The sequence below is a fragment of the Hibiscus syriacus genome, unplaced genomic scaffold (genome assembly GCF_006381635.1).
Source record: "Hibiscus syriacus cultivar Baekdansim isolate YM2019G1 unplaced genomic scaffold, ASM638163v2 tig00004072_pilon, whole genome shotgun sequence".
Classification (NCBI taxonomy): Eukaryota; Viridiplantae; Streptophyta; class Magnoliopsida; order Malvales; family Malvaceae; genus Hibiscus; species Hibiscus syriacus.
In genome coordinates this window covers 1,591,504-1,617,217 of record NW_024061998.1, presented here as the reverse complement: position 1 = coordinate 1,617,217, position 25,714 = coordinate 1,591,504, and the positions used below count along the sequence as shown (strand labels likewise).

The window sequence follows — 25,714 nt, the reverse complement described above, 5'->3', positions numbered from 1 at the left end:
GAGAGAGGTCTCATCTGCCAAGACAAGAACCAAAGAAGCAACTTGAAACATTTCAGGGTATGGAAGAAGAATTTCACGGCGGGATTTGCGGAGGAGCGTGGTGGAATTCGACGAAATCCATGTTAGCAGGGTGTTCCCCGCCGTGTTCTACGGAGGTTTCCGACATGGGAAGCTTCGGATACGGCACTGATATGGTGGATGTCAAGGCAAGCTCCATAGTTTTACAGGGTCATCTTCCTCCTCCACATCAAAAGCTTCGGGAAGCTGATTCAGACACTACTGGTACTGGTACTGGTACTGGTACTGGTACTGGTACTGGTACTGGTACTGGTACTGGTACTGGTACTGGTACTGGTACTGGTACTGGCACTGGCACTGGCAGCAGTATTTTGTTTGATTCTACTTTACAAATGTTGGGTTTTAACCTCCCATCATCGACAACCTCGGACTGGAACTTGTCTTTGCTGTAAGTTTGATGATGTTTCGTAATGATGATAACTGGTTTTAGTGTTTTTTTAGTATAATTAAGTATGACCTTAATACTCCGAAGCTTCAACAAGAAGTTCGAAAAAGAAGAATATTTCAACTTTTGTTTTGGTTTGGGAAAGGAAGTCAATCAATTAAACACATAATTATTAGTCCAAATTCTCTGATTATCGTTTTATATCATTGCTTGCTGCAGTCCAAGTAATGGGAGAACCGAGAGTTATAATTCGATTCTTCAACAAGACATTGATTCGAGGTTGAGTTATCGGCAAGAACCAGACATGTGCTCTTCTCAAATCCTCAAGGATTGGTGTCCGATGAGCTTTTCAAGCCGAGGGAAAGATTCTTCCATTACTGCTTTTGAACCTATCTATCAACATTTTCCATCGGAGCAACTGAGGTTGACTTCGGCTATCAACTCCGGTAATGGTATACCGACCACGCTCCAAATGGACTCGGCACTGTATGAGTACCCATCGACGTTGTTACCGACGTGCTGGTCGTCAATAAACTATATATCGTCTACAACAGCCAATTATGGGGCAAACACTAATGAATTATCACCTTTCATAAGTCCATCGTTGCTGAAGCAACAATTTCTTGTACATCAAGCATTCAACGAGAAACCTAATTGCTTCAGCCCCACGGCAAAGGTAAAGTGAACAATAAAATTTAAATTGAGACATATTACAGTACTTCATGACCATGCCTTCTAGTTCATGTTATTGGGTCGGTATTACTATAGACTAATTCCGAAGAAGTCCAAGACTCCGGTTCGGTGGCGACGAAGAAAGGAAGCAGTGAACCTCCATTCAAGAGGCCAAAGCTTGAAACACCATCTCCGTCACCAACTTTCAAGGTACTGAACTATGTCAGTATATAAATTTGACAAGTTAAAGTAACTTTTTCTGCAAGTTGAAGTAACTTTTATGATCAGGTTCGGAAAGAGAAGCTAGGGGACCGAATCACTGCTCTCCAACAATTGGTTTCACCTTTCGGAAAGGTGAATTTTTGGATTTTCTTTCTTTCTTTTACATTTCAAAGTGCAAACAATTGAATTTACTTTTTATAAGGTTAGCCTTTGGGTTAATATCTACTTTATCTTTTGCTCTCAGACCGATACCGCATCTGTTCTCCATGAAGCCATTGAATACATCAAGTTCCTCCATGATCAAGTCAATGTATTTTGCACTACTTTCTTCGTTTTATTCGCCTTATGTGAAACCCTAACATATGAATTGTTTATTATTTCAGGTTCTAAGTATTCCATATATAAAACAAGCAGTAGTTTCCCAGGTGAAAGATGCAGATGAGCCAAAACAAGATCTAAGAAGCCGGGGGTTATGTTTATTGCCGATATCGAGCACATTTCCTGTTACTAATGAGACCACAACTGATTTTTGGATGCCAACTTTTGGTGGAACATTGAGGTAAAGAAGAAGACAATTAATAAAGGTAAACGAAGGCCATAAAATAAAAGGAAAAGGAAAGTGACGGTCCAAAGATGGTATCGACAGACACGAACACAGTGTGATGGGCCAGCTTCTACAAAGAGAATGATAATCATAGCAAGCAAAGTCTTTGATACATAAAAGAAAAGATAACCACAGGTTGTTTTTTAATTGGTTCTTTAGATAATCAAAGTTTTAGTAATTATTGGCAACAGGAACAAGTGCTAAGCTTAGCGAAAATTGAAATACCTCAGGTTTTTCACTATATTCTTTTGATATAATTGGTAGGTTAATTCATATCGAATACTATAACGATCTATTATAGGTTGATTCTTCCAACTTAATTATTTCTATTCATAACGACAAAATTTAAACATAAATGTTATTTAAGAGACATAATATTTTATCCAATTATACCTATATTAGACCTATAGATACGATTTCTTCAATTTGTTTCATTCATAATTCTAAAATTTAAATTCAAATATTATTTAAAATATCTAACAACTCATTATATTAAATCAATTGAGGTTGGTAGGGTCCTTCATTTGTGCTTGAGCGTGCTCGCATTAGCTACTTGGAGCGTTTAAGAACTAAGATTTTATCTTATTGGGAAGCATCAATTATGCTTTTGTGGATAGCCATTTGCCACAGTTTGGGGCAAAATATCTCCTACAATGTTGAACAAAAGTTGAAGATAAGTTAGATTAAATTTGAAGAGTTTTAATTTACCGAATAATATTTGATACATTATTAAAAACAAAATAATAGCATAACATGAAAAATAAAGTTAAATAAATTTAATTCTTTATATATATTTTATAGTATTTGTCATTATCTTATCTACTGATTGTATATGAAATCATATAATATCGTCAAATATAACTCTCATTCTAAATTATTTTTATTCTTGTTGTACTTCTGTCAAGTGTCCTCCACATATCATTTTCGCATCCCGAAGCTTTAAGAGAACCCCCTCCATAGGTAGGATTCCAAGAGAGCACCTACAAAGAAAGAGTTTTGAACACTTAGCACCCATCAAAAAGTCACGATCTCTTGACATGATCTTTAAAAAGCACGTGACTTACCAAAACAAAACTCTATTGTCAACTAACCGTATCTACTTCGCTTGCTAACCTACAGAATCGGATAGCCATAATGATCATCTAATTGACACCAACACTAGGGGTCACCATAAAGACTCTCGATCGAGACCAAGTCACAAGAAAAAAAACATTTTTCCCTTACTCATCCTATTCTACCTCCTTACGGAGACAAAATAATTTAACATCAGTCAACAATTAATTTCTCACCGGCTACAGCTGTCTGTCCAAACTAATAGAGATGAACTGACTATAGTCACCGTAATTTATTCGTTCTCATCTACAATTGGTGCGGTGAGCGTGGAATATATTTGCTCACCCATTGAACCGGGCATACTCTATCGGAGAGGAAAGTCGAACCCTCTAGGGCAACCTCTGAGTCACTCTAATAAATATGGAGCGGTCTAAGCTCAATCATAACATACTGGTCCAACCCACGATAGGTTCCCCGATCTTAAGTAACTTTCCATGTCTCAACATGAAGTATAAGAGTCTTGTGCAACCTTCCTGACTCACACTATAGAGGGTGAAAAGATTCCATAATACGTCTATCAGAGATACCCATAATTTTAATCGGCAGAAAATCAAATAACTTATGAGAATTCACCTATGAGAACCCCAACCTCCAACATGAATAAAGAAAGGTAAAACCACTCTGGATTCCCATGATTTGAGTGCCATCGGCATGATGACTCATACAATGCAAACTAGAAAAAATGCTATAGTAACGAGTTTTTCCGTTGGTAAAACTATAGGTTTTCGTTTTGACTCTCAAAATGGAAGGGCTCTTAATAAAAAAAACAAAAATAAAAAAGCTGAAAGCTATAGGTTTTCTTTTTGACTCTTAAAATGGAAGGGGTCTTAATAACCTAGGACACTTTTTGAGTTGTGGCATGGCACTAGATACATATCAAAGGTATTTTTTCTTATCGTGTTGCATGTGTGTCAAGTAACTGACTGTTCCTTAAATTATTAATTAAGAACACTTAGGTCACTGCTAAAACATGTTTTTTGTGACGAGCTGCTAAAACATGTTTAACACATAATTATCTCGTATGTGCTTAGCTCCACTTTTGGTCGATCAGCATAACTTTTCTTTGGTTTTAATTTTGGAATTTTCACTTTTCAGCAACTTTACCCTCAATTAACCACTAAGGAATAGCATAATTCAATAGTAACCATATAGACTTTAAGGAAATAATAATAATAATAATAATATAGTGACGGTCACCTTTCCGTCGGAATAGTGATTTTTCCTACTATTTTTATTAAAATGTGACTGTTCCTAATCACAGTTATTGTTTATAGATTAGGCAATCAAAAGCATCAATTTGGGCTGATAACCGAGTTTAGCAGTTCTGGAACAGTTTAAGTTCTATTCAGTTAAAATTTAATTAATGTTTAATTTAAATCAATTTGATTTAAATTTAAGTTTAATTTAAGATTTTAACGAGTTGAATTAAATAAATCTCAACTCGACTCGATAAATTCACGAGCAATTCACTATTTTTCTTTATATTTTTTAAGAAGTTGATTGCCTTACTTTTAAAATTTATTATGTATTTTTAAACTTTTTTTCTTTCAATAATGATTATAATATGCTAATTTGATGTATTTATAGATTATTACTTTGATTGTAATATGTTAGTTTGGTGTAAATTGGATTGTTACTTTTTGAGTTTATACTTTGGAATTGCTTCACACTATTTTGGTCATTTGTTGTTAATTTATATTTATATTAAGTTGTATATATATATGGTATTACTTGATTTTACATGTATTTAAAAAAAAAGCCAAAAATTTTGACAAACTTAACAAACGAGAGTCAAGTCGAGCAATTTTTATTTTGTTTAACAAGTATGAGTCGAGCACAATTTTATCCAACTTATCGAGTATCAAGTCGAAGCAAACACGAATCAAATATTTTTCGAGTAAAATCAAATATAATTCAACTTATGATCGACTTATTCGATAAGCAACCATACTCTCAATAGTAACAAGAGGGGAAGTCATACCACTTAAAATCAGATCTCTAGTATAAATAATACTGAATTGATTGTATTTACGTAGTAAATTGATAAGCTATGGCCTTAATTCAGCACTTCACATAGACATGATCAATCACATATTCAAAGCTTTAACGAAATGTCAAAGAAATGAAAACCAACAAAAAGAAAAGGGATCAATAAAGTAGCCAAAATCCTCAAAGAGGCTTAATGTTGAAGAATCGCCTATGGCAAGTCACTAATCACGAGAAATGAAAACTATATAGTTTCATTGGTATGATTGGCATATATGGTCTTGACGCTTGCTTTTTCATCATATTAATTCGGTGACCTTTAGAATTGATCGATTGATGGGTATTATACCATAACTTGAAGAATCTGGATTTGTACCTCCACTTCCCTTCCATGGACTTCATTTCTTTTTTTTATACCATAAGTCCATAACCCGACAAATTGAAGTGTCAACCTTACTTATGATTACAAAAAGAATTCAAAAACAAAAATAATAAATGAAATACAATGTTATAGAATAATAACAATCATTATATAATAAAAGAAATATTAAATTTGTATAAAAGTTCTTGACCAAAAAAAACCACGAGCAGAATAAGAAAAAGTTCACTTCAATATCGATAAAATATAAAATGGTTATGTTTATGCAACTCCCAGTAAACATCACAGTAATCCACTCTCATGAAAACCTAATTCACATTAATTATTTATAAGGTCACTAAGGAAACATGGTATTGAGAAATCTATTCAAACTATACTTTTCATTTTAAACTATGGCATAATATCAAAATTAGTCTCAAACGTTTATCAAAATGATCATTTTGGTCCTTATTTTTTTAGAATATTTCGGCCTCTGACGTATTATTTTAGGACAAAAAGGTCTCTAACATTTGTCAGAATAGTCACTTTGACCCTTATTCTTTTTTGGGGGCATTTTGTCCCTCAACATTCACATTTAGGGTAAACAATCTCTATTTTAGAGCATTAATCATGTGTTAACTAACGATTTCCAACTATAGAGGGGCATTTCCTCCCCCCCTCAAATGAAACATTATGGGTCAAAATACTCCAAAAAAAAAAAGAATAGAAGAGCAAAATAACCATTTTGATAAACTTTAGGGGTTAATTTTGACATTATATCTTAAATCAAAATCTAACAAAAAAACATATAGTCATGTCACACCATAAAATTTTCAAAGTCTAAAAAATACAAAATTCGAGTCATAAACTCTATCATACTAAAAGGGAAAGCATGGATCTAAGCATCATTCTTGATGTTATATATTATTATTTTTAAATATTCTAGAGTTATTATTCAGAATTTTTTAACTTATTACTAGGTATAGGCATCTTTGTAGACACAACTATTCGAAATCGATTTCTAATTTTCTAAGGATAATAACATTGTTTTTAATTACTGAGACCACTTAATAAATTTATGGTGTTATAGATTAAAATATACGAGTCCAAGAAGTTTCTGATGCATCACTTGTATAAAATGCTTTCCCTTTGTCTTGTTTTGGCAAATCAAAGGAAAACTCAGAGAAAAGTTGTCTTCTACTTCAAGTTTAGTTTCTTTTCAGGTTGAAAAAGAGTGATTTCTTTTCGCTGCTTTGAATCTAATCTTTGTTCCCCCATAAACGAATCAAACCATATGGCTCACAATGGCCTTCAAAGGAACCTGTTTTGTTACACCATTATTACTTATTCTTTCAATTCTGGGGTGTTCATTTGGACAAAAAGCTTTGTCGCCAACTTTATTGTTTTATCAAGCTGTCTAAATGATCCCGTTTTATTTGAGGCTTTTCCTTCTTCTTTTTCCTATTCGATCGTATAAGAATCTCTAACCCAAATTGCATTGTTATTATGTATATTCATATCAACAAAACAGTAAGATTTAATGGATCATAAGAGTCGTCGTATTCGGTGCTTACGAGTTCGTAGACGTCGTTCAACAGATATTTGTCCAACAAACATAAAATGACCCATCAATCACCATTGTGCCTCTTCGCTCTTTACCTTCGTTTTCATGACAACTTTTGTATTGGAATGGGTAAACTTCTGATCAAAATATTAATTCCACTCTAAATTTCATATCAAATTTTAATTTAATTTTTGAAATTTAGATAGAACTTCAATTTAACTCCTGATGATGTCGTTCATTATTTTAATTTGACCCCTATCGATTATGTCACTGGTCTCCACTGATCGCGGCTGTCAATGATCATTGGACCCAAAATTCCTAGTTCAGTACTCCTTTTTAACTTCCTGAAGACGTATCCAATGTACGGTCTGTAGGATGTTGATGTCATTTTTTTCACTTGTTTCTTATTATTGAATATGCAAGCATATGTAATACCAATATGTTGTATTGCAAGGTTTTTCTTATTTGATTTAGTGCATTGGATCAGTGTAATTGTCTTGGGCTTCAGCTTCTTCATGGTTATATGGTTGCTTAGATTCAACAATTGTGGGCGGATAATTGACAAAACCAAACATATAAATTCAATTAAAACTAATCAATTTAGGTTTGAATGAATTGAGGTTCGATTTTTGTTTTAAAATTTGATCTTATTAAGTTTATTAATCGAGTTTTTCAAAACGTGTCATATAAAATTTATTTTATTTTAGAATTATGTTTGAATTAAATTTGACAAACCTAAATTAAAGTTTAAATTTTATTTTAAAATTATTGAGGGTGAAATGAAACATTTCTTATTAATTTAATGTCACATCACCCCTTCAATGAAAATTAATTGTTTTTGTCTATTTTAAAAAAAATTAAAGTTTAATGTTTATTTCATAACTTTTGAAAGTAGAATAATAAAATGACCATTTTAATATACTTTAATGTTTACGTATGAATTTTATCTTATTTCATATTAATAATACATATCAGTGTATGATATTAGTAGTGTATATCAATGTTTGATATTCAAGACAAAATTATTAAGGAAATATAAAATTCAATCAAAACATAAATTTACAGATACATTAGATCATTAAAATATATATATATATATATATATTTTATCAAATACATATATAAAATTATTCTACCATTGTATATGTTTGAAGTCACTAAAGACCGATCAACGGAGACGCCGACGATTGTAGATCACCAATATAGCACCGAGGTGCCTTAGAAAAGGGAACGAAAATTGAACAATAATCAAAGGGAAAATAATAGAATAGATGAATAAGCCCAGTTCTGATTTCATTCTTTTTACTTCAGTAAATCCTACTTCCCTTTGCCATAGCCCAATACATTGCTTCTATAACCCTACTAGAGATGTCAACTGATTCAACAAACTTTAAACTGAGTAACTGATCCATTGAGAAATCCTGTTAAATGGCTCCCCATAATACAACTCATTTATTTCTCTGTCACTTCTCTTTGAATGCAAACACACATTATGTCATCAAAGATAACCGCTAAACTTTGTACACCAAAAGTATGTAAGTGGAACCTGTTTTTGTTGTTATTTTAGATCAGAAATTTTTTAGAAGGAACCATAAAAATTATGTAGTTTAATTAAGTAGAAGAACTCTCTCTTTACAGTAGTAGTAGATAAGAATATATACTGATATGGGACAAGGTCTATACATTCGAGTGGATAAGAACGAGTTAGGTGTCTGTCGTGTACTTCATACAAAGCACAGATGAACTTAGACTCGGTCTCTTACTAACCATAGACTATCAAAACAGGTCCAAATCAGTTGGTTGAACTTGTCTGACTTGTTTAGCCTCCAAATCAAAACTTACTGCAGTGTCTTATAGAAGAATCATCCCGTGATTACTAGGCAGTGTAAATATATCATCCTAGTAAGTGACGAATCCAGAAATATTTTTGAGGATGTACACGCACATATTAATTATTAAAAAATTTCGTATAAGGTAGGCACAAGTAAAATATCAGGATATGCACCCATAAATAAACATCTAATATAAAGAAACTCAAATTTCAGGGTGTGCACGTACTTACCCTGAGGATGCTTTGCATCCATCACTGACTTTAGTCAGGGACAGAGTTAGAAAATTTATTTTTAAAGTGTGAAATTTAAAAATTATATAAATATTTCTTTAATGGGAAAACTTAGTTTTAAAATTTTTATTATTAAATATTTGGATAAATTACACAAATGGTCATTAATATTTGAGTAAATTTTGTTTTCTCTATTGAAGTTTCAAAAATAATACATCAATCATTGACATTATGATATGTAATAAAATGGTTAGTTCACTGTCATTTTCGTTAAATTTATGATGTGACAATATTAACAAAGGTAAATATTTAGTTTTACCTCTAAACTAATACTGAAACATCAATTAGATCCTTGAAGAATGATTTTATATCTAATTTACCATAAAAAATATTTCTATTTTTTTTTTAAAATCCAAAAATTATAATTGTACTTGAATACTTTTTCTAAAAAATAAAAATCTATTAAAATATCTAAAAAAGTAACAAGTCTACAAGAAAATAAATACTAAATATACTTTTATTTTAATTAACTCTAATTTGAACAGTTATGACGGGCTATTAGGGAAAATAGTATTCTAAATAATAAAAATTAGAGTTAATTAAAATAATAAAAATATATTTAATATTTATTTTGTTATAAACTCATCACTTTTTAGTTTTTTTTTAGATTTTTTAATTTTTAATGTTTATATAAAAATGTTATTCAAGTATAATTATAATTTTTGGGTTTTTTTTAAAATTAAAAAGTTTTTTTTTTGGATAAATCAAAATTTTATTATCCATAGAACAAGGATCAACAACTGTTCAACCAATCAAACAATCAACAAGAGAACAAAACAAGATAAAAAAAAACAATGATTGGTTAAACTATGCCCCAAGCATTACATAGAAAGAAATTAGTGCTATCTAATCTGTTAATAGGTTTCCCTCTAAGCCGTATGCTAACAACTTCAATGATTTCCTTGAGCAAATTATCAGTGGAACTGAATCTGCCTTGAAATATCCTTCGATTCCGTTCTTGCCACAAGGAGTAAAACATAAGCATTCCAAGCAATTTTCAAGATAGTGGTAATAAGAGATTTCCCCTTCCATTTTAAACAAGCTCGATAAACCATATCATCCCAAGATAGAACGGTGAAGTTCATTCCATTCAAATGAAGGATAGCTCTCCAAAGATCAACTGCCAAGGGGCAAAGAGAAAACAGATGATCCCTTGTTTCGTTGCTATTCCTGCAATTAACGCAAGTTCCATTAGTGGTGATTCCCATGATTTGAAGCCGATCTCTAGTAGGTAGCCTATTTAATAAGGCCATCCACGCAATAAGGCTATGCTTTGAAATGTGCATAGGGTACCAAATAAGCTTGTGTCATTGCACTTTCAGACGTTGCATCCTGATATTGTCCCAGATTTTCTTGGTTTGTAGGGAGCCTGTAGAAAACAGGGGATAAGTTGTGTCCCTCAAATTGAGTATTCTACGAATACTCCAGCTTGTAGAGTTCCCAGCTTCAAACTGCCAAAAGCTTTAAACTGCCAAAAGCTTTGATGTTTAAAAACATAGTGATTGAGCCAAGCTACCCAAAGCGAACCATCACCAGCAAGAATCTTCCTTATGAGACTAATAATGCAAGTTTTGTTCCAGGTGGGAATATTTTTCAAGCCTAAACCACCTTCAAACTTAGTAGTGCAGATTTAATCCCAACTTACTCTAGCTCATGTTGCCTTTTTGTCTGCCCCTTTCCAAAAAAACCTTGAGCATAATTGCTCCACATATTTTAAGATAGAAGTTGGTAAGATTAGTTGTCTATACCAGAAGTTACAAACGCTAATTAAAACTGATCTGATAAGTTCTAGTCTACTTGCATAACTAAGGTTTCTAGCAGATCAGTGGTGCAATCTCTGTCTAATTTTTTCAAGCAAGGGTTCGCAGTCCTTCAGAGATAGTTTACGTGTGACAAGGGGGATACCAAGGTATCTAACTGGTAAACATCTCATTTTAAACCCTGAGATGATTTTCAGATCCTGTAGAACCGAATGAGAAATACCAGAATAGAAAAGATCACATTTGGACGAGTTTAGTTTCAGACCAGAAATTTGATAAAACTGATGAAGAACACTCAAAACACCTGCCACTGAATCAGCATTTCCTTTACAGAAGATCAGGAGGTCGTCAGCAAAGGAGATGTGAGTAAGCCTAATTTTCTTGCATTTAGGGTGATAGGCAAAGAGACCTTTGGTCGCAACAAGATTAAGCATTTTTGAAAGAACATTCATAGCAAGCATGAAAAGATAAGGGGAAAGAGGGTCCCCTTGTCTTAGACCTCTTGCCCCTTTGAAATAACCTATTAAGGTACCATTAAAAGCAATAGAGTATCGAGCTTGGGTGAAGCAAGATTCAATCCAAGCAATAAAAGTAAGAGGCAGGTTAAGCGCTTTAAGAAATGATAAGATGAATCTCCAATGCAATGAATCAAAAGCCTTATGGATGTCAATTTTCATTGAGCATCTTGGAGATGAATTTTTTCTTCCATATCCTCTTACCATCTCCTGAGCAAGAAGAGAGTTATCTATGATGTTGCGGCCACGAATAAAAGCAGTCTGGTTCAAGGTGATAATTTGGGGCATAAAAGTTGTTATTCTGCTAACAATGATTTTGGAGATAATTATATAAGACAGAACAACAGGATATTGGGCTATAGTCTTTGACAGCACAAGGGTTGGGAACTTGGGGAACAAGAACAATGATAGTGGAGTTGAAAGCTGGATGTATGAAACCATTACAGAAAAAGTACTTCACTGCATTGGTAACATCTTCTCCCACTATAGACCAGCACTTCTTAAAGAAAAATGGACAAAATCCGTTTGGGCCAGGAGCTTTATCATTTCCTTGAGAGAATAAGGAAGAATGGATTTCTTTAGTGGAGACCTCCTTAACCAGGGAAGAGGAAGCTTCAATGGGAAAAGAATAGTTAAGGAGATCTTTGAGAATGGAGGGTTCAATGTCCTTGACCAGAGGGTCGACAGTACCAAGAAGCTGGGTGAAAAAAGAGGTGACCTCATTAGCCATGGTATCAAATGTTTCAAGTATGTTGCCCTTATCATCAATGAGGACTCTAATAGTATCCCTTTTTTTTTGGAAGCAACAATTGAATGGAAAAACTTGTTGTTTTTGTCACCATCGTTTATCCAATGAATTTTAGCCTTTTGTTTAAGAAACATAGATTCAGCTTCTTCCAGAGCCTTCAGCTGGTCTTGAAGGTTAAGTTCATTCACAATGGAATCATCTCCATTCAGAGTAAGAAGCTGTTGATTTTCCAGTTCAACTCTTTTTAGTTTCACACGGTCTGAAATGTTGCTGAATTTATCTTTGTTGAAAGACTTTAGGCAGAGTTTGAGTCTCTTAAGTTTCAAGAAAATAATCAACATGGGATCGCCAAAGGCTTCTTGATTCCACGAGTCCCTAGCCAGATTGGTGAAACAGGGATGGGAAGCCCAAAAATTAAAAAATTTGACAAATGATAGACATGGTATGATCGGAGATTCCAGGGGAAAGGAATTCGACAAATGAATGTTGAAAAAAATAATCCCAGCTCGAGTTAATCAGAATCCTGTCAAGCTTCCTAGCAAGAAAGAATTCTTGTTGCTTGTTACTCCAAGTAAACTCAGGACCAAAATAAGGATGGTCAAGGAGTTCAAGCTCATTAGTGAAGTCTTAAAAATCCTTCATATCTGGTGAGGAATTAGGACCTAACAGCTCATGGTCTGAGCTTTCGTGAGAATGCAAGAATATGTTATAGTCTCCTCCTAAGACCCAAGGGGCTTGATTAACAATAGTGCTAACTTCCTTTAGCTTATGCCACGGTAGTCTTCTTTGATCCCTTCATTACTGCCATAGATTGCAGAAATATAGACTGAATTTCCAAAAGCAGTCCCTTTAGCAGTGATACACTGTTGAGAAACTTGAATGATAGTTAAATCAATTCTCTTCCTCCAAAGAAGCCAAATTCTGCCATTAGAAGCATGATCATAATTGGTGCAAACATTCCAATTAGAGAATTTTGAATTGATGATAGATTCTGGTTTTTCTACTTTCACTCTGGTCTCCAAAAGGCAAAGAATATCCACATTGTTTTGTAGGGCTCTAAGAGCCACTTTATTCTGTTTTAGAGGACTGTTGAGTCCTCTTATGTTCCAAAAACTGATAATCATTGGGGTGGTGTTTCTAAGGAACCCCTATGACTGGCAACTGATTGAGTTTTTCCTTTGTCAAGTTGGTCTCTTTTCTTTATTTTCATCTCATTAATTAAAACATTAACACCCAATGAAGCGGCTCTAGGCTTCCTTTGAGGAACTTTTAAAGGAGATGATTCCTCAACAAAATTGAGGATATCAAATCTGTTTTTTGAATGAGCAAGGGTACCCTTAGCATTGTCCCTTCTAGGCCAACCTCTACCTTTTTTTGAAGATTCATGATGAGTGATGGTAGGAGCTTCAAGGGGAAGAGTAGAAGGAAGATCATTTCCAGAAGATAAAATAGAAGTAGGAGCTTCAGCAGGCTGAAAAGTCGAATTATCAACATGTAAGCTTAGATCAGAAAGTTTGGAAGACTAAGGACTAGAAAACTCCTTTTCAGCAACTAAATTAAGACTATTTTTAGTAGCCATGATCTCTACTTGATGCACAGTTAAAGGAACTTCCACTTCAGGAGAGATTAAGTGTTCAGAATTATTAGGAAAATTCTCTAAAGGCATAGAATTAGTATCAACATCACAAGACTTATTAGTGTTAGATTCCTGTAGGACTTCAACGCCTCCAATAGCTTTAATCCCTCCGATAGGACCAGCTGCAGGATGAGCAACAGATCCTTCCTTCTTTTTCCAGATATGGGAAACATAAGGGATAGGGTTAGAATTTTGTTGGCATCTTTTTTCAAGATGGCCAAACATCTTACAGCTCTTACAAACATGAGGGTACCATGGAACCCGACTTTAATCGAGGCTTTAAGACCATCTTTAAGCATTACTTCAATGAATTTAAGGATAATATTGTTGACTTCTATTTCGATACAAACTTTCACAAATTCCAGCCTAGACTTCGAAGCAGTAATAAAATACATTGATAGAGGAACACCAATGGCGCTGGCAATATAACTAAGCCCTAATCGAGAGAAGAGCTCTAATGATACGTTGAAGAGATGAACCCAGACAGGGATCTTAGTTAAATCAAAATTCAGGCTTTTCATATTAGGTTCCCATTTTTGAAGGATTAGGGTTTGTTATGAATGTGCCAAGGGCCATTATCGAGAACCCAATCTCTAGCCGATTCATATCGAACGAGAAAATAATAAGTTGTTGCCAGCAGAACTGATCTGGATGCGCGATCCCGGCAGAGCTTTACTCCAGACATTGTCAACAATACGTTGCAGCGAAGAGAAGTTTGGTGAGACTCTGAGGAACTGGCCCACCAGGGAAAGTTTCCACTAAGAAATACCAGCATCAATAATTTCTGGAGGGGGAAGCACAGTCAAGCAACCATCGAGGATATTTGGGGGATAGAACTCTAGGTCTTACGATTCAAAGCATTTGAAGAGTTTTTTCCAATCTATTGCAAAATAGATGAGCGACAGAAGAAACCCAATAACAGTGAAAGATGAAGAGAGGCAATTGGAGGAGGGACGGATGCGAATCAACAGAAAGCTCGGATGCCATTAGTCCTGCTAAAATGCACCCAGATCATTCCTTTATCCTACGCCATTCTTTTGAAAATTAAAAAGTTATTAGGGGTAAATTAGATATAAAATATTATTCAACGACCTATTTGATATTTTAACAATGGTCTAGGGGTAAAACCAACTATTTACCTTTTTTAATGTTGCCACATTATTAATTTAATGGAGATAATGATGGAGTGACCATTTTGTTAGAAATCTATTATATTAGTGACCATTTTGTTAGAAATCTATTATATTAGTGACCATTTTGTTACAAACCGATAACATTATAGATCAATTTTTTACTTCTGAAACTTCAATGGAAAAAATGAAAACTTAGTCAACTATTAGTGACTATTTATGTAGTTTAATCTAAATATTTTTTAAAAAGTTGGATGAATTTCTTTTTAAAGGGTGTCAAAATCTTTCTTGAAGAGAAGTCATTTTTTACTTTATATACGTATGTGTATATATATATATATATGTATCGGCTCTGTCACCATAGTTAAGGATTTAAATTACGTCGTTGTATTTTTAATTGTACTGTATTTATCTTAATTATAGACCTACGGATATTATTATAGTGAAGATGTTACAGTCATATAATAACAATTTTTTATGAGATCAATACTATTGTATAATGGATACTATTGTATTAGAAGACCGTTATTTAAATCTCATACTCTAGCGTAAAGGTTCGGGTTTGATTTTGTTAGTGTAAAGTTTATATAAATACTCATCATATCTCCAATTATTTCTCAACATCCGACATGACTTGCCTTAACCCCCAACCAAGTAAAGCATTGGAGGTCCACTTATTAATGTGACCAACTGCTTCCCCACCAAATAAATACACCATTCTTCCCAAACATTCCTAACCAGTCATGAACCCTGCTAAATCGCTTCTCATTTTTCATCCCCGGAAGTTCCAGGAATCGATATGTCGGCATCTGGTGTTATCAGATTCCAGGGAAGATAGTTGTTAGGGTGGCCAACAGAGACAACCCGATTAGAGATAACTCAGGGATCCTGTCCATCGACAGTTGAGGCAATCTTGTGCTGTTCCCACCACTTCATCAAAGACAACGATGAGGTCCTAGTCTCTAGTGGCAAGACTTTGCACTGGGATTTTTCATCCCGGAAGTTCCAGGAATCGATATGTCGGCTGGTGTTATCAGATTCCAGGGAAGATAGTTGTTAGGGGTGCCAACAGAGACAACCCGATTAGAGATAACTCAGGGATCCTGTCCTCGACAGTTGAGGCAATCTTGTGCTGTTCCAGAAACAAACACTTCCTGTCCGTCTACAAACATATCCATGGCAGGCACTAGGAACTCCGTCTCAATTTTGGATTCCGGAAACCTTGTTTTGCCTCAAAGTGATGCCAGAAAGGATTTTATGGCAGAGTTTTGATTATCCTACAGATACTTGGCTTGCTTTTCAGAGCCTTGGGAATGTTAGAACCGGTGTGAACAAAGTATACGTCTTGGAAATCACCAGATGATCCAGGGGCTGGAAACTATTCCTTCAGGATGAACCCGAACGGGTTTCCTCAGATGTTTTTGTACCAAGGCTTGACTCCTTTGTGGCGAAGCGGGACATGGACCGGGCAAAGATGGAATGGCATTCCTGAAATGACCAAAAACTTCATATTTAACGATACTTTTGTCAATACCGATGACCAAGTATCATTCTCCTCCGATGTGAGAAATGCCTCCATCATAACAAGAGCGGTGGTGAACGAACAGCGGTTTATCAAAGATTAACATGGAACAACGAAGCTAAACGTTGGATTGATTTTTATTCGATTCCAAAGGAACGATGTGATTTTTACGGGCACTGCGGCCAAGCTTACTGTAAGCCTGACATCACGGGTGATTTCGAGTGTTCATGTTTCGTAGGATTCGAAACCAAGTCGCCTCAAGGGTGGTCTATAGCAGATGATCAGGAGGGTGCGTGAGGAAGAGTGGAATCTCAATGTGTCGAAACGAAGAAGGTTCATCAAAGTTCCACAGGTGAAGGTCCCAGACACTTCGGCGGCACTTGTAGACATGAGTATAGGCTTGAAGCAATGCGAGGAAAGTGCTGAGGAATTGTTTATGCATGGCTTATGCTACTGCATACTCTGATATCGCAGAGGCATTGGCTGCTTGACATGGCATGGAGATCTGCTGGATGCCAGGACATATATCCATACCGGACAAGATCTATACATACGAGTCGATAAAATGAGTATCTCGGTCTACAAGGAAAGGTCTATTTCAGAAGAAGGCAGTGCTTGCCGGGTGTCATAGTTTCTTTAGCTGTAGTGTTTCTCATTCTCGTGGCCCTTTCGCATTGCTTTTATAGACGACAGAGAAGAAGTACGTACCACTTTTCCTTCTGTTTTAATTCTTTATCGCTTTTAATGACGAATTGTGCTTTGAGTACTGATAGCAGCAAGAACAGGAAACTGCAAAATATGTTCAGCTTTGCCCATTCGAAGATTCTTAGGTGTAGAGGAGATTGATAAGTGCAGAAGAATGGAGATTTACCATCTTTCATTTGCACCATTGTTTCTGCCATAGTAACTTCTCCTCTGATAACAAAACTCGGACAAGGCGGGTTTGGCCCCGTTTACAAGGTGTTATCTTCACAACTATGATGTACATGTGGACGAGCAATGAACTCCAATACAATTGTGTTTGGAGGGCAGTGAAAAGACTATCAAGTACTCAGGGCAGGAGTCGAAGAGTTTAAGAATGAAATAATGCTAATTGCAAAACTTCAGCACAGGAATCTCGCAAGGATCCTGTGATGTTATATTGAGGGTGAAGAGAAGATGTTAAGCTAGAGTTCTAGCCTAATAAAAGCTTAGACTCTTATTTTTGGTATGTCTTCTTGCCTTGCGAATCGTTGATTATCATGCCAATACATATTTTAGAAAACTGATTTCGAATCCAGATGATCTAAAAAATCATTGTTGGATTGGATAAAGCGTTTCGAAATTATCTGTGGGATTGCTCGGGGAATGTTGTATCTTCATCAAGATTCAGGTTAAGAGTCATTCACAGAGATTTGAAAGCGAGCAATGTATTACTAGATGCTACAATGAATCCCAAATTTCAGATTTCGTATTGGCTAAATTTTTGGAGATCAAACTGAAGGAGATACTAAACGTGTGGTTGGTACATAGTAAGCACTGCAAATGCAAAGTTTTCGAGCAAACTTCTGCTACATGTTTCAAACAAGTTCTCACCATTTCCTTGCTGCTTTTTGTCCGTTTTTAGCGGTTACATGTCGCCGGAGTATGCAATGCATGGTCACTTCTCGATGAAATCTGATGTCTATAGCTTCTGAGTCCTGCTATTAGAGATCATCACCGGAAAAAAAGAACAGAAGTTATTTTCCTGATAGTCCGTCTTTGAATCTGGTCGGACATGCAAGTAACCAAAATTTTAGTACAATTTTTCATTCAGAAACGATTTTGATAACGCTGTTTCAGGTTTGGGAGTTATGAAAGAAGAAAAAAGCCATGGAAGTTGTTGACTTGGCATTAGGGGATTCATATCCAATGGCGAAATTTTGAAATGCATTCAAATTGGGCTATTGTGCGTTCAAGAACATGCAACACATCGACCAACGATGTCCAAAGTTGTTTCCATGTTAAGTAGCAGAAGTAGTGTTCAGTCCCCAAAGCAATCTGCATTTGTAGAGAAGAGAATTCACTATGAGGTGAGATATCGAGTAGTGAAGGAACCAACTCTGTAAATGGTGACGGTCACTGTGATTCTAGCTCGCTAGAAATGTTATAGTGCTTAATACACCATCGGTTTTTAGTGATGATCAGTTAGATGGTTGATGCAAGCTATTTGTTCCACTGGAAGATATGTATTCACTATAAGAATCAATATTGTACCATAAAAAGAGGTCTTCATCGATAGTACTCCTCTAAAATGCTCTCAGATAATAAACTTACGAATGAAAACGTTTGAGCGTCACAAACTTAGTTACATATCCACTTTCATATAAGTCGTACAAACATAAACATAAAGACTGACATTTATTTTGATTGAATTAATGACAAATGCCATTATCCACTTTTCCTTGAACAAAAAGAATAAGAGTTATTTTCTACAGCCGAAAGCATGCCATCTCTAGGAGACGGAGAAGGATACATGGTAATTAAAGAGTTGCCACAGCACTTCAACTCTCATGATAATGGTTTATTACTTCTTTTTGTTTGTAAATGAAATAAGGAAAATCATAAGCATCAAGGTAGAAGAACCAGTGATGAATTAAGCATGCAGATGAACAAAGGAATTTGCAGTGTAGTGTGAGGAAGAAGGTAAAGTACAGAAATCTAAAGCATAACTAAAATATTTCCTTTTCATTATTAATACCACATAGTATCGGGCTGCCTTTATAGCCACTAACAACAGTAAGGGCTAGTTAGTTATAACAGCCAACAAACTAACCGTCTACCAGTTGTCCGAGTCTTTCTATACTCTGATATTAAAACAGAAAGACTTATTAGAAGACTTAATACAAAATAAGTGTATAAATGCCTCAAAAAAGTTTTATTGACTAAAGAATTTTTTCGTTAAAAATAAGTATCTAATATTTTTTCCGTTATATTTTTAGGTATCTACCGTTAAAAAGTTAATTTTGAAGTATAATTTATACACTTATTTTTATATTAAGCTAAAGGAAACAATGGTGCAACTGCAAGGCCATCAAAAGCTACAAACATTTTTGGACTTATCAAAATACTCAAACTTAAAGGAAATGCAAGTTGAAATAAACAATCATTAGCCATTTACTTGATTGTTCTCTCCGAAACTAATAATAGTACGAGGGATTGTTTCGGGGAAGGAAGAGTTGTTTCGTTACATAACATAGAAACAACCGTGGACATCGTTGGTCGATGTGTTGCATGTTCTTGAACGCACAACAGCCCAATTCGAATGCATTTCGAAACTTCATTAGAATATGAACCCCCTAATGCCAAGTCAAAAACTTCCATGGCTTGTCTTCTTTCCATAACTCCCAGACCTGAAACAACGTAATTGGGAATCATGACTTGAATAGAAAACTGTGTACTAAAATTTTGGTTACTGACATCCGACTAGATTCAAAGATGGACTATCAGGAACATAACTGCTGTTCTTTTTGCCTGTGATGATCTCTAACAGCAGGACTCCAAAGCTATAGACATCGGATTTGATCGAGAAGTGACCATGCATTGCATACTCCGGCGACATGTAACCGCTAAAAACGGACAAAACATAATGGAAACGGGAATTGTTTGGAACTGTTCAAATTTTAAAAGATGCTTTTATTATAATATTGGAAAACTTCTCATCAAAACCACACCTCTTACACTATATATATATATAGGCATGATATCACACTTACCATGCACACAAATAACAACTCAAGCTCACCAACCAAGGGCCCCAAACAAAAATCAGCTCACGTTCACACCCATGGACCCCATAGCTCCAACAACTTTGCTACTAATCACTAACATTCACCCTACACAGTCACAATTCAAAATGAATCAAGACTGCCGACAACATTTAACTTGCTACGATACGTGGAGAATAAGACCGTGATAGAGATTTAGTGAACGTCAAGTTGTACATGCTTAGACCGTGCATTAAAAGCAGGATTTATGCTCATTGCCCTCGCACTCGTGCTATCACTCCATACAACAGGAACCGTACTAGATTCAATCATGGTTTTTAGAATCGGACTGGTTAGTGAACTGGTATGCTATCAGATCACTGGTTCAATCGATCGAATCGGTTCGATCGGTCGGAAGAATCGGCAACGTCATAATTATTTAAAAATTAAATAAAATACCAAAAATATTTAATAAAAAATAATTGTTTATATCACAAGTCATATTCAAGCAAATCATAACATATAAATTAAAAACCATAAATCAAGTGAAACAAAATGATTTAAATTAACTACAACATAATATTAAGGTAAAACATATTAATAATAAATATAATTATATAACTATAATAAAAAAATAATTTAGGGCTACAAAATCATAACAAAATGATATTGTTTGTTTAATTTTTTTAAAACAATCCCATGGCTAAGAAACATAGAAAAGCATCCCAGAATCTAAAGAGTAAAAATATGAAAACAAAACAATCTCACATTGCTAAGAAACATAGAAGAGTATCCCAACTAACTTCTATAAATAATAGTAATTTGGCATTCAAATTATGGAGACTTTTGGTGAGCATAGAGTGAACTATTCTTTCACTTCAATCAAGCTCGAATTTTAGGTTTCAATCGAGCTTCTATTTTTTTTTTTTTTTGAGTTCGAGCTTTTCGAGTTCAAGTTTCATATTATTTTGAGTTCGAGTTGAACTTGATAATTTTTAGCACGTGAGTTTGAGTCGAGTTGAGCTTACTTTTAAAGTTTTCAAGTTCGAGTTGAGCTTAGCAATACTCGAGTTCGACTCGGCTCGTTTAACAAACAACGTCGTTTGGTTTAATTTAAAAAAAAATTGGTGGTTCAATCGGTTCACGATCCGGTCCAGTTCGAACTGTTCAACAGTTTCGTCCGGTTCAATAGTAACGGTTTAACCGGATTACAATGAACCGAACCATGCAGCGGTTCCCGGTTGAACCGGCCGGTCCGGTCCATTTTTCAAAACACTGGATTCAACTCCCATATCACCAAGAAGAGCTTGTAACCACATGATTTCAGCCACACATCAGCTATTTCCCCGATACTCAGCTTTCGTAGTCGAGCGAGACACCGCTTTGTTTCTTTGAACACCAAGAAACAAGATTGTCACTAATGTACACACAATATACTGAAATAGATCGACGCTCATCAGATTATTCGCCCAATCCGCATCCGGAAAAGCACGAATCGAAAGATCCCACCCAGAAGCACGAAATAACAACCCATAATCAATCATGCCACTCAAATAACGTAATATATGTTTCACTGCAAGCCAATGTAATTCACATAATTAATGCATGTACTGAGCAACACACCCAACGCTAAAAAAGATATCAAGACGAGTGTGACTAAGATATAATAACCCACCAACAACATTGCGATACAACTGAGGATCATCAAGTGTCGACCATCATCACAAGATAACTTGGAGATGGCAAACATAGGCGTAGGGGCAGAACAAGCATCACCCATATTAGCAGGCTCTAACAATTCACAAAGGTATTTACGTTGAAGGCACCATCACAACGATCAACTTCAAGCGCAAGAAAAAATTTAAGTCCCAAGGTTCTTTAACGAAAACTTCTTACCAAGTAGACCCACAGTTTCCTCAACAAATCGTTACAAGTACCAGTAATAACTATATCATCAACATAAACAAAAACATAAACACATCGAGTGCCATCACATTTAATAAAAAGCGACACATCACCTTGAGTACCAACAAATCCATGACTAAGTAAGAAATCACAAAGCTTTACATACCGATTTCGAGGTGTCTGCTTCAACCCTAGAAAGCCTTTTGCAATTTACACACAAGATGTTCGCCATTGACAGATTCTTGTTCAAACCCGATGGAATAAAAACATCCTCAGACAAATCACCATTAAGAAATATATTATTAACATCCACCTATCGAAGCTTCCAATTATTTTGAACAGCTAAGGCTAACACAACATGCACCATTGAAACATTCACAACCGGACTAAACGATCACAAAAATCATGACCTGAAACTTGAGCAAACCCCTTTGCTACTAAACGCGCCTTATAACGAGCTACAGAACCATCTAGATTTTTCTTAATTCGGAACAACCACTTACAACCAAACCACTTACACCAATTGTATTTATTTTTAGGTAACAGTACGACCTTCCACGTACCATTTTAAAGAAGAGCATCATACTCTTCTAAAACAGCTTGTTTCCATTTAGGAGACGCCAAAGCTTGTCGAATAGTCCACTAGTTCAACATCCATTCTACTCTCTTCAACAGCATGAAAAAACATGGTTTAAACACCCCTGCCTTGCCACGAGCACCATAGGGTGATTATTGACCACCACATTCGAAGGTAATGGCAGCGAATCAATTGCATCAGACTCAATCAAATGACCACTCTCACGAACAGAGTCAGACGAGGCCGGCTGCACCAAAATACCACCTTGCGCATTACTCATAGCATCATCGCCAGTTTCAGTTTCATTCACCAATGGTGTTGACAAAGCACCATGATCAAATGGCAAGTGTCAATGCGTGTGTCAGCATCATCCCTTGCTGATTCCCAACAGAAATAGCACCACTAGACTCCCTAAAAATCAAAGGAGCAGCCACTACCTCAGACCCAGCACGTCACCCTATAAACCCTCACACAAAGGCACCAAATTATGTTGCAAACCATAATAGGAATTGTACAATTATCACTACACATGGGTAAAGATTGAAGAAAGCCCACTACCCAGGCACCACAAAAATGTCCGAATTAAATATGTAGGCACACACCCGAATTAGAGTTAGTATCACCAACCGTAGCAAATGGAAAAACAAACCGATAAAAAACATGCAACATGACGAGACAAATACACACGACCATCCTTTGCTAAACAAAAATACCCCTTGTTATCCAATTTAATTCAAAACATATAATAATTGAATACTATTTTTTAACTTCTAATAACTGATAGATTTAACAAAACAACCACTAATGAAGCTAATATACATTCAAGAGTGTTGATTGACACCCCCAAAAGTTTGTAAAAAGAAAAAAATTCCATATAATAATGTATATTCAATATAAAAGAAAACGGCACATCTTTTAAAAAAAAATTGACACCCTTTAAAAGGAAATTAATCCACTTTTAAAAATATTTAGGATAAACTACATAAATAGTCACTAATATTTAAGTCATTTTTGTTTTTCCTACCAAATTTTTAAAAGTATCAAATTAATAACTAATTTATCGATTTGTAACAAAATAATAATTAACTTATTATCTACTTATAACAAAATGGCCAATACATTATTATCTCTATTAAATTGATGATGTGACAAATAATAAAAAGATAAATATTAGTTTTAAAACCCTAAACTATTACTTAGGGATAAACATAGGTCAGATCGGGTCAGATTTTTTATCCATCCGACTCCACCCGAGAAGTGTTCCTCCACCTGACCCCTCCGATTTTGAAAATTTCACTGGACCCGACATTCAACTCGAGATTGAACTAAAAACCTATCCCACCCGACCCTACCCAATCGATTCCAATGTTTTTATTTTCTCATATATTCCCCTATTTTCTTACTAACCAAACAAACAACCAAGCATAAGAATGAACTTAAAAAATAAAGCAAACTGGAAAACTAAATCTAAACAATGAAAAAATGTGTGATTTTTAAAAATAATCCCAGAAAACAAACTAAAAATTAGAAGAAGAAAATTAATCACAGATAATACATACAATACTTGAATCTTCGTTTAGATCATGAAACCATCATAAAAGATACATAAATTTATTACAAAGGTGAGATGGGAGAGACAGCAAACGGCCGTTTGCTATGAAAAAATCCAAACAAACCTCACAAGAATAAAGGAAAAATGAAAAACTAACAAAATAAATAAAGAACATGAGAAGAATAAAGAAGAAGAAGAATGGCAAATGGAGGAGCGATAGAAGCTAAAGTGGGAAAATGAAAGGGAACCAAAACCCTAAATAATATATGTAGATGGCATTTTTGTAAATATTTTAAATATTATTTTATATTATACCGGGTCGGGTCTAATCGGATATTTTTCACTTTAAACTCGACTCCTACCAGGACTCGATACTCTCTCCCATATAACTCAACTCGACCTGACCCGAACCCAATTGTTTTAAAAAAATTGACCCTATAGGGTCAAATCTAGTCGGAAGCCGTCGGGCTTAATTTAAATGTTCATCCCTACTATTTGATAAAATATTAAATAGGTTATTGAACAATGATTTTATATTTAATTTACCCAATAACTTTCTAATTTTCATAAAAAAAAATCCAAAAATTATAATTATACTCGAATAACATTTTAGAAAATAAAAATCTATGAAAACATTAAAAATTAAAAGATCTAAAAACTAAAAAGTGACGAGTTTATAACAAAATAATTATTAAATATATTTTTATTATTTAGGTAATTCTAATTTTTATTATTTAAAATACTATTATTCTATTAGCTCATCATAATTGTTCAAAATATATTTAGCATTTATTTTTTACATTTTTATTGTTTTTATATATTTTTGTTTTTTTTTAAAAAGTGTTCAAATACAATTATAATTTTTGGGTTTTTTTAAAATAGAAAGTTTTTAAGGGTAAATTAGATACGAGATTATTGTTCAATGACCTATTTGATGTTTTAGCAGTAGTTTAAGGATAAAACTAAATATTTACTTTTTAAAAAAATTGTCACATCATTAATTTAATGAAGATGGTGGTGGAGTGAACATTTTGTTCCAAATCATTAATGTTGATGGTGATTTTGTTACAAAACGATAATATTAATGATCAATTTATTATCTTTCAAACTTAAGGGAGGAAAACAAAAATTTAGTCGAACATTAACCCATATATTTAACAAGAAAAAATTTAAAAATCAATTTTCTCACTTTAAAAGAATCTTTATATAATTTTTAAATTTGACACTCCAAAATAAATTTTCTAGCTTCGCCCCAAAATAACTTTTAATAGTCAAAGGATTCAATGAAGTCGTATCCTATAACTATAACTAGGAAACTATTTGTGTGCTTTACCCATTTTTTTCCTTTATCATGAGTATCAATGGCTATCTATAAGTTATTCTTTTTATAACCACTAGTACGTAATATCCCGAGATTTGGATCAATATTTCAAGTGGTAAGTTTAGATTTTTCATAATTTTTAAAAAATAAACTTTTAGATTAAAATGAGTTTTTTGAAAATAAATAATAACTTTTACTAAAGTAGGTTAATTTGAAATC

General features: G+C 34.4%; 1 protein-coding gene and 1 long non-coding RNA gene across 3 annotated transcripts; one reads left to right on the top strand and one right to left on the bottom strand.

Annotated features, from left to right (window-relative positions):
* On the top strand, positions 1–2,100 carry LOC120188737 (transcription factor bHLH112-like). The gene is made up of 7 exons (XM_039192139.1): positions 1–276; positions 373–466; positions 683–1,139; positions 1,232–1,345; positions 1,424–1,489; positions 1,602–1,667; positions 1,741–2,100. The coding sequence occupies exons 1-7, from the start codon at positions 60–62 to the stop codon at positions 1,918–1,920; spliced, it is 1,194 nt and encodes a 397-aa protein (XP_039048070.1). The 5' UTR covers positions 1–59; the 3' UTR covers positions 1,921–2,100.
* LOC120188748 lies at positions 384–22,744 on the bottom strand. 2 transcript variants are annotated; one of them, XR_005522436.1, is made up of 3 exons: positions 22,732–22,744; positions 4,545–4,551; positions 384–535 (listed from the first exon to the last, which is right to left on the bottom strand). It is a non-coding gene; the product is annotated as an uncharacterized LOC120188748 (long non-coding RNA). The 2 variants fall into 2 exon arrangements; XR_005522438.1 differs by lacking the exon at positions 22,732–22,744 and adding an exon at positions 17,970–17,981.
* Positions 22,745–25,714: the final 2,970 nt, after the last annotated feature.

Excerpts from the sequence above, each read along its gene's own strand:
- LOC120188737 (XM_039192139.1), top strand. The coding sequence starts at position 60 with ATGGAAGAAGAATTTCACGGCGGGATTTGCGGAGGAGCGTGGTGGAAT. Across the intron at positions 277-372 it reads TCGGGAAGCTGATTCAGACA|GCACTGGCAGCAGTATTTTG; the intron begins CTACTGGTACTG and ends GTACTGGCACTG. Across the intron at positions 1,140-1,231 it reads GCTTCAGCCCCACGGCAAAG|ACTAATTCCGAAGAAGTCCA; the intron begins GTAAAGTGAACA and ends GTATTACTATAG.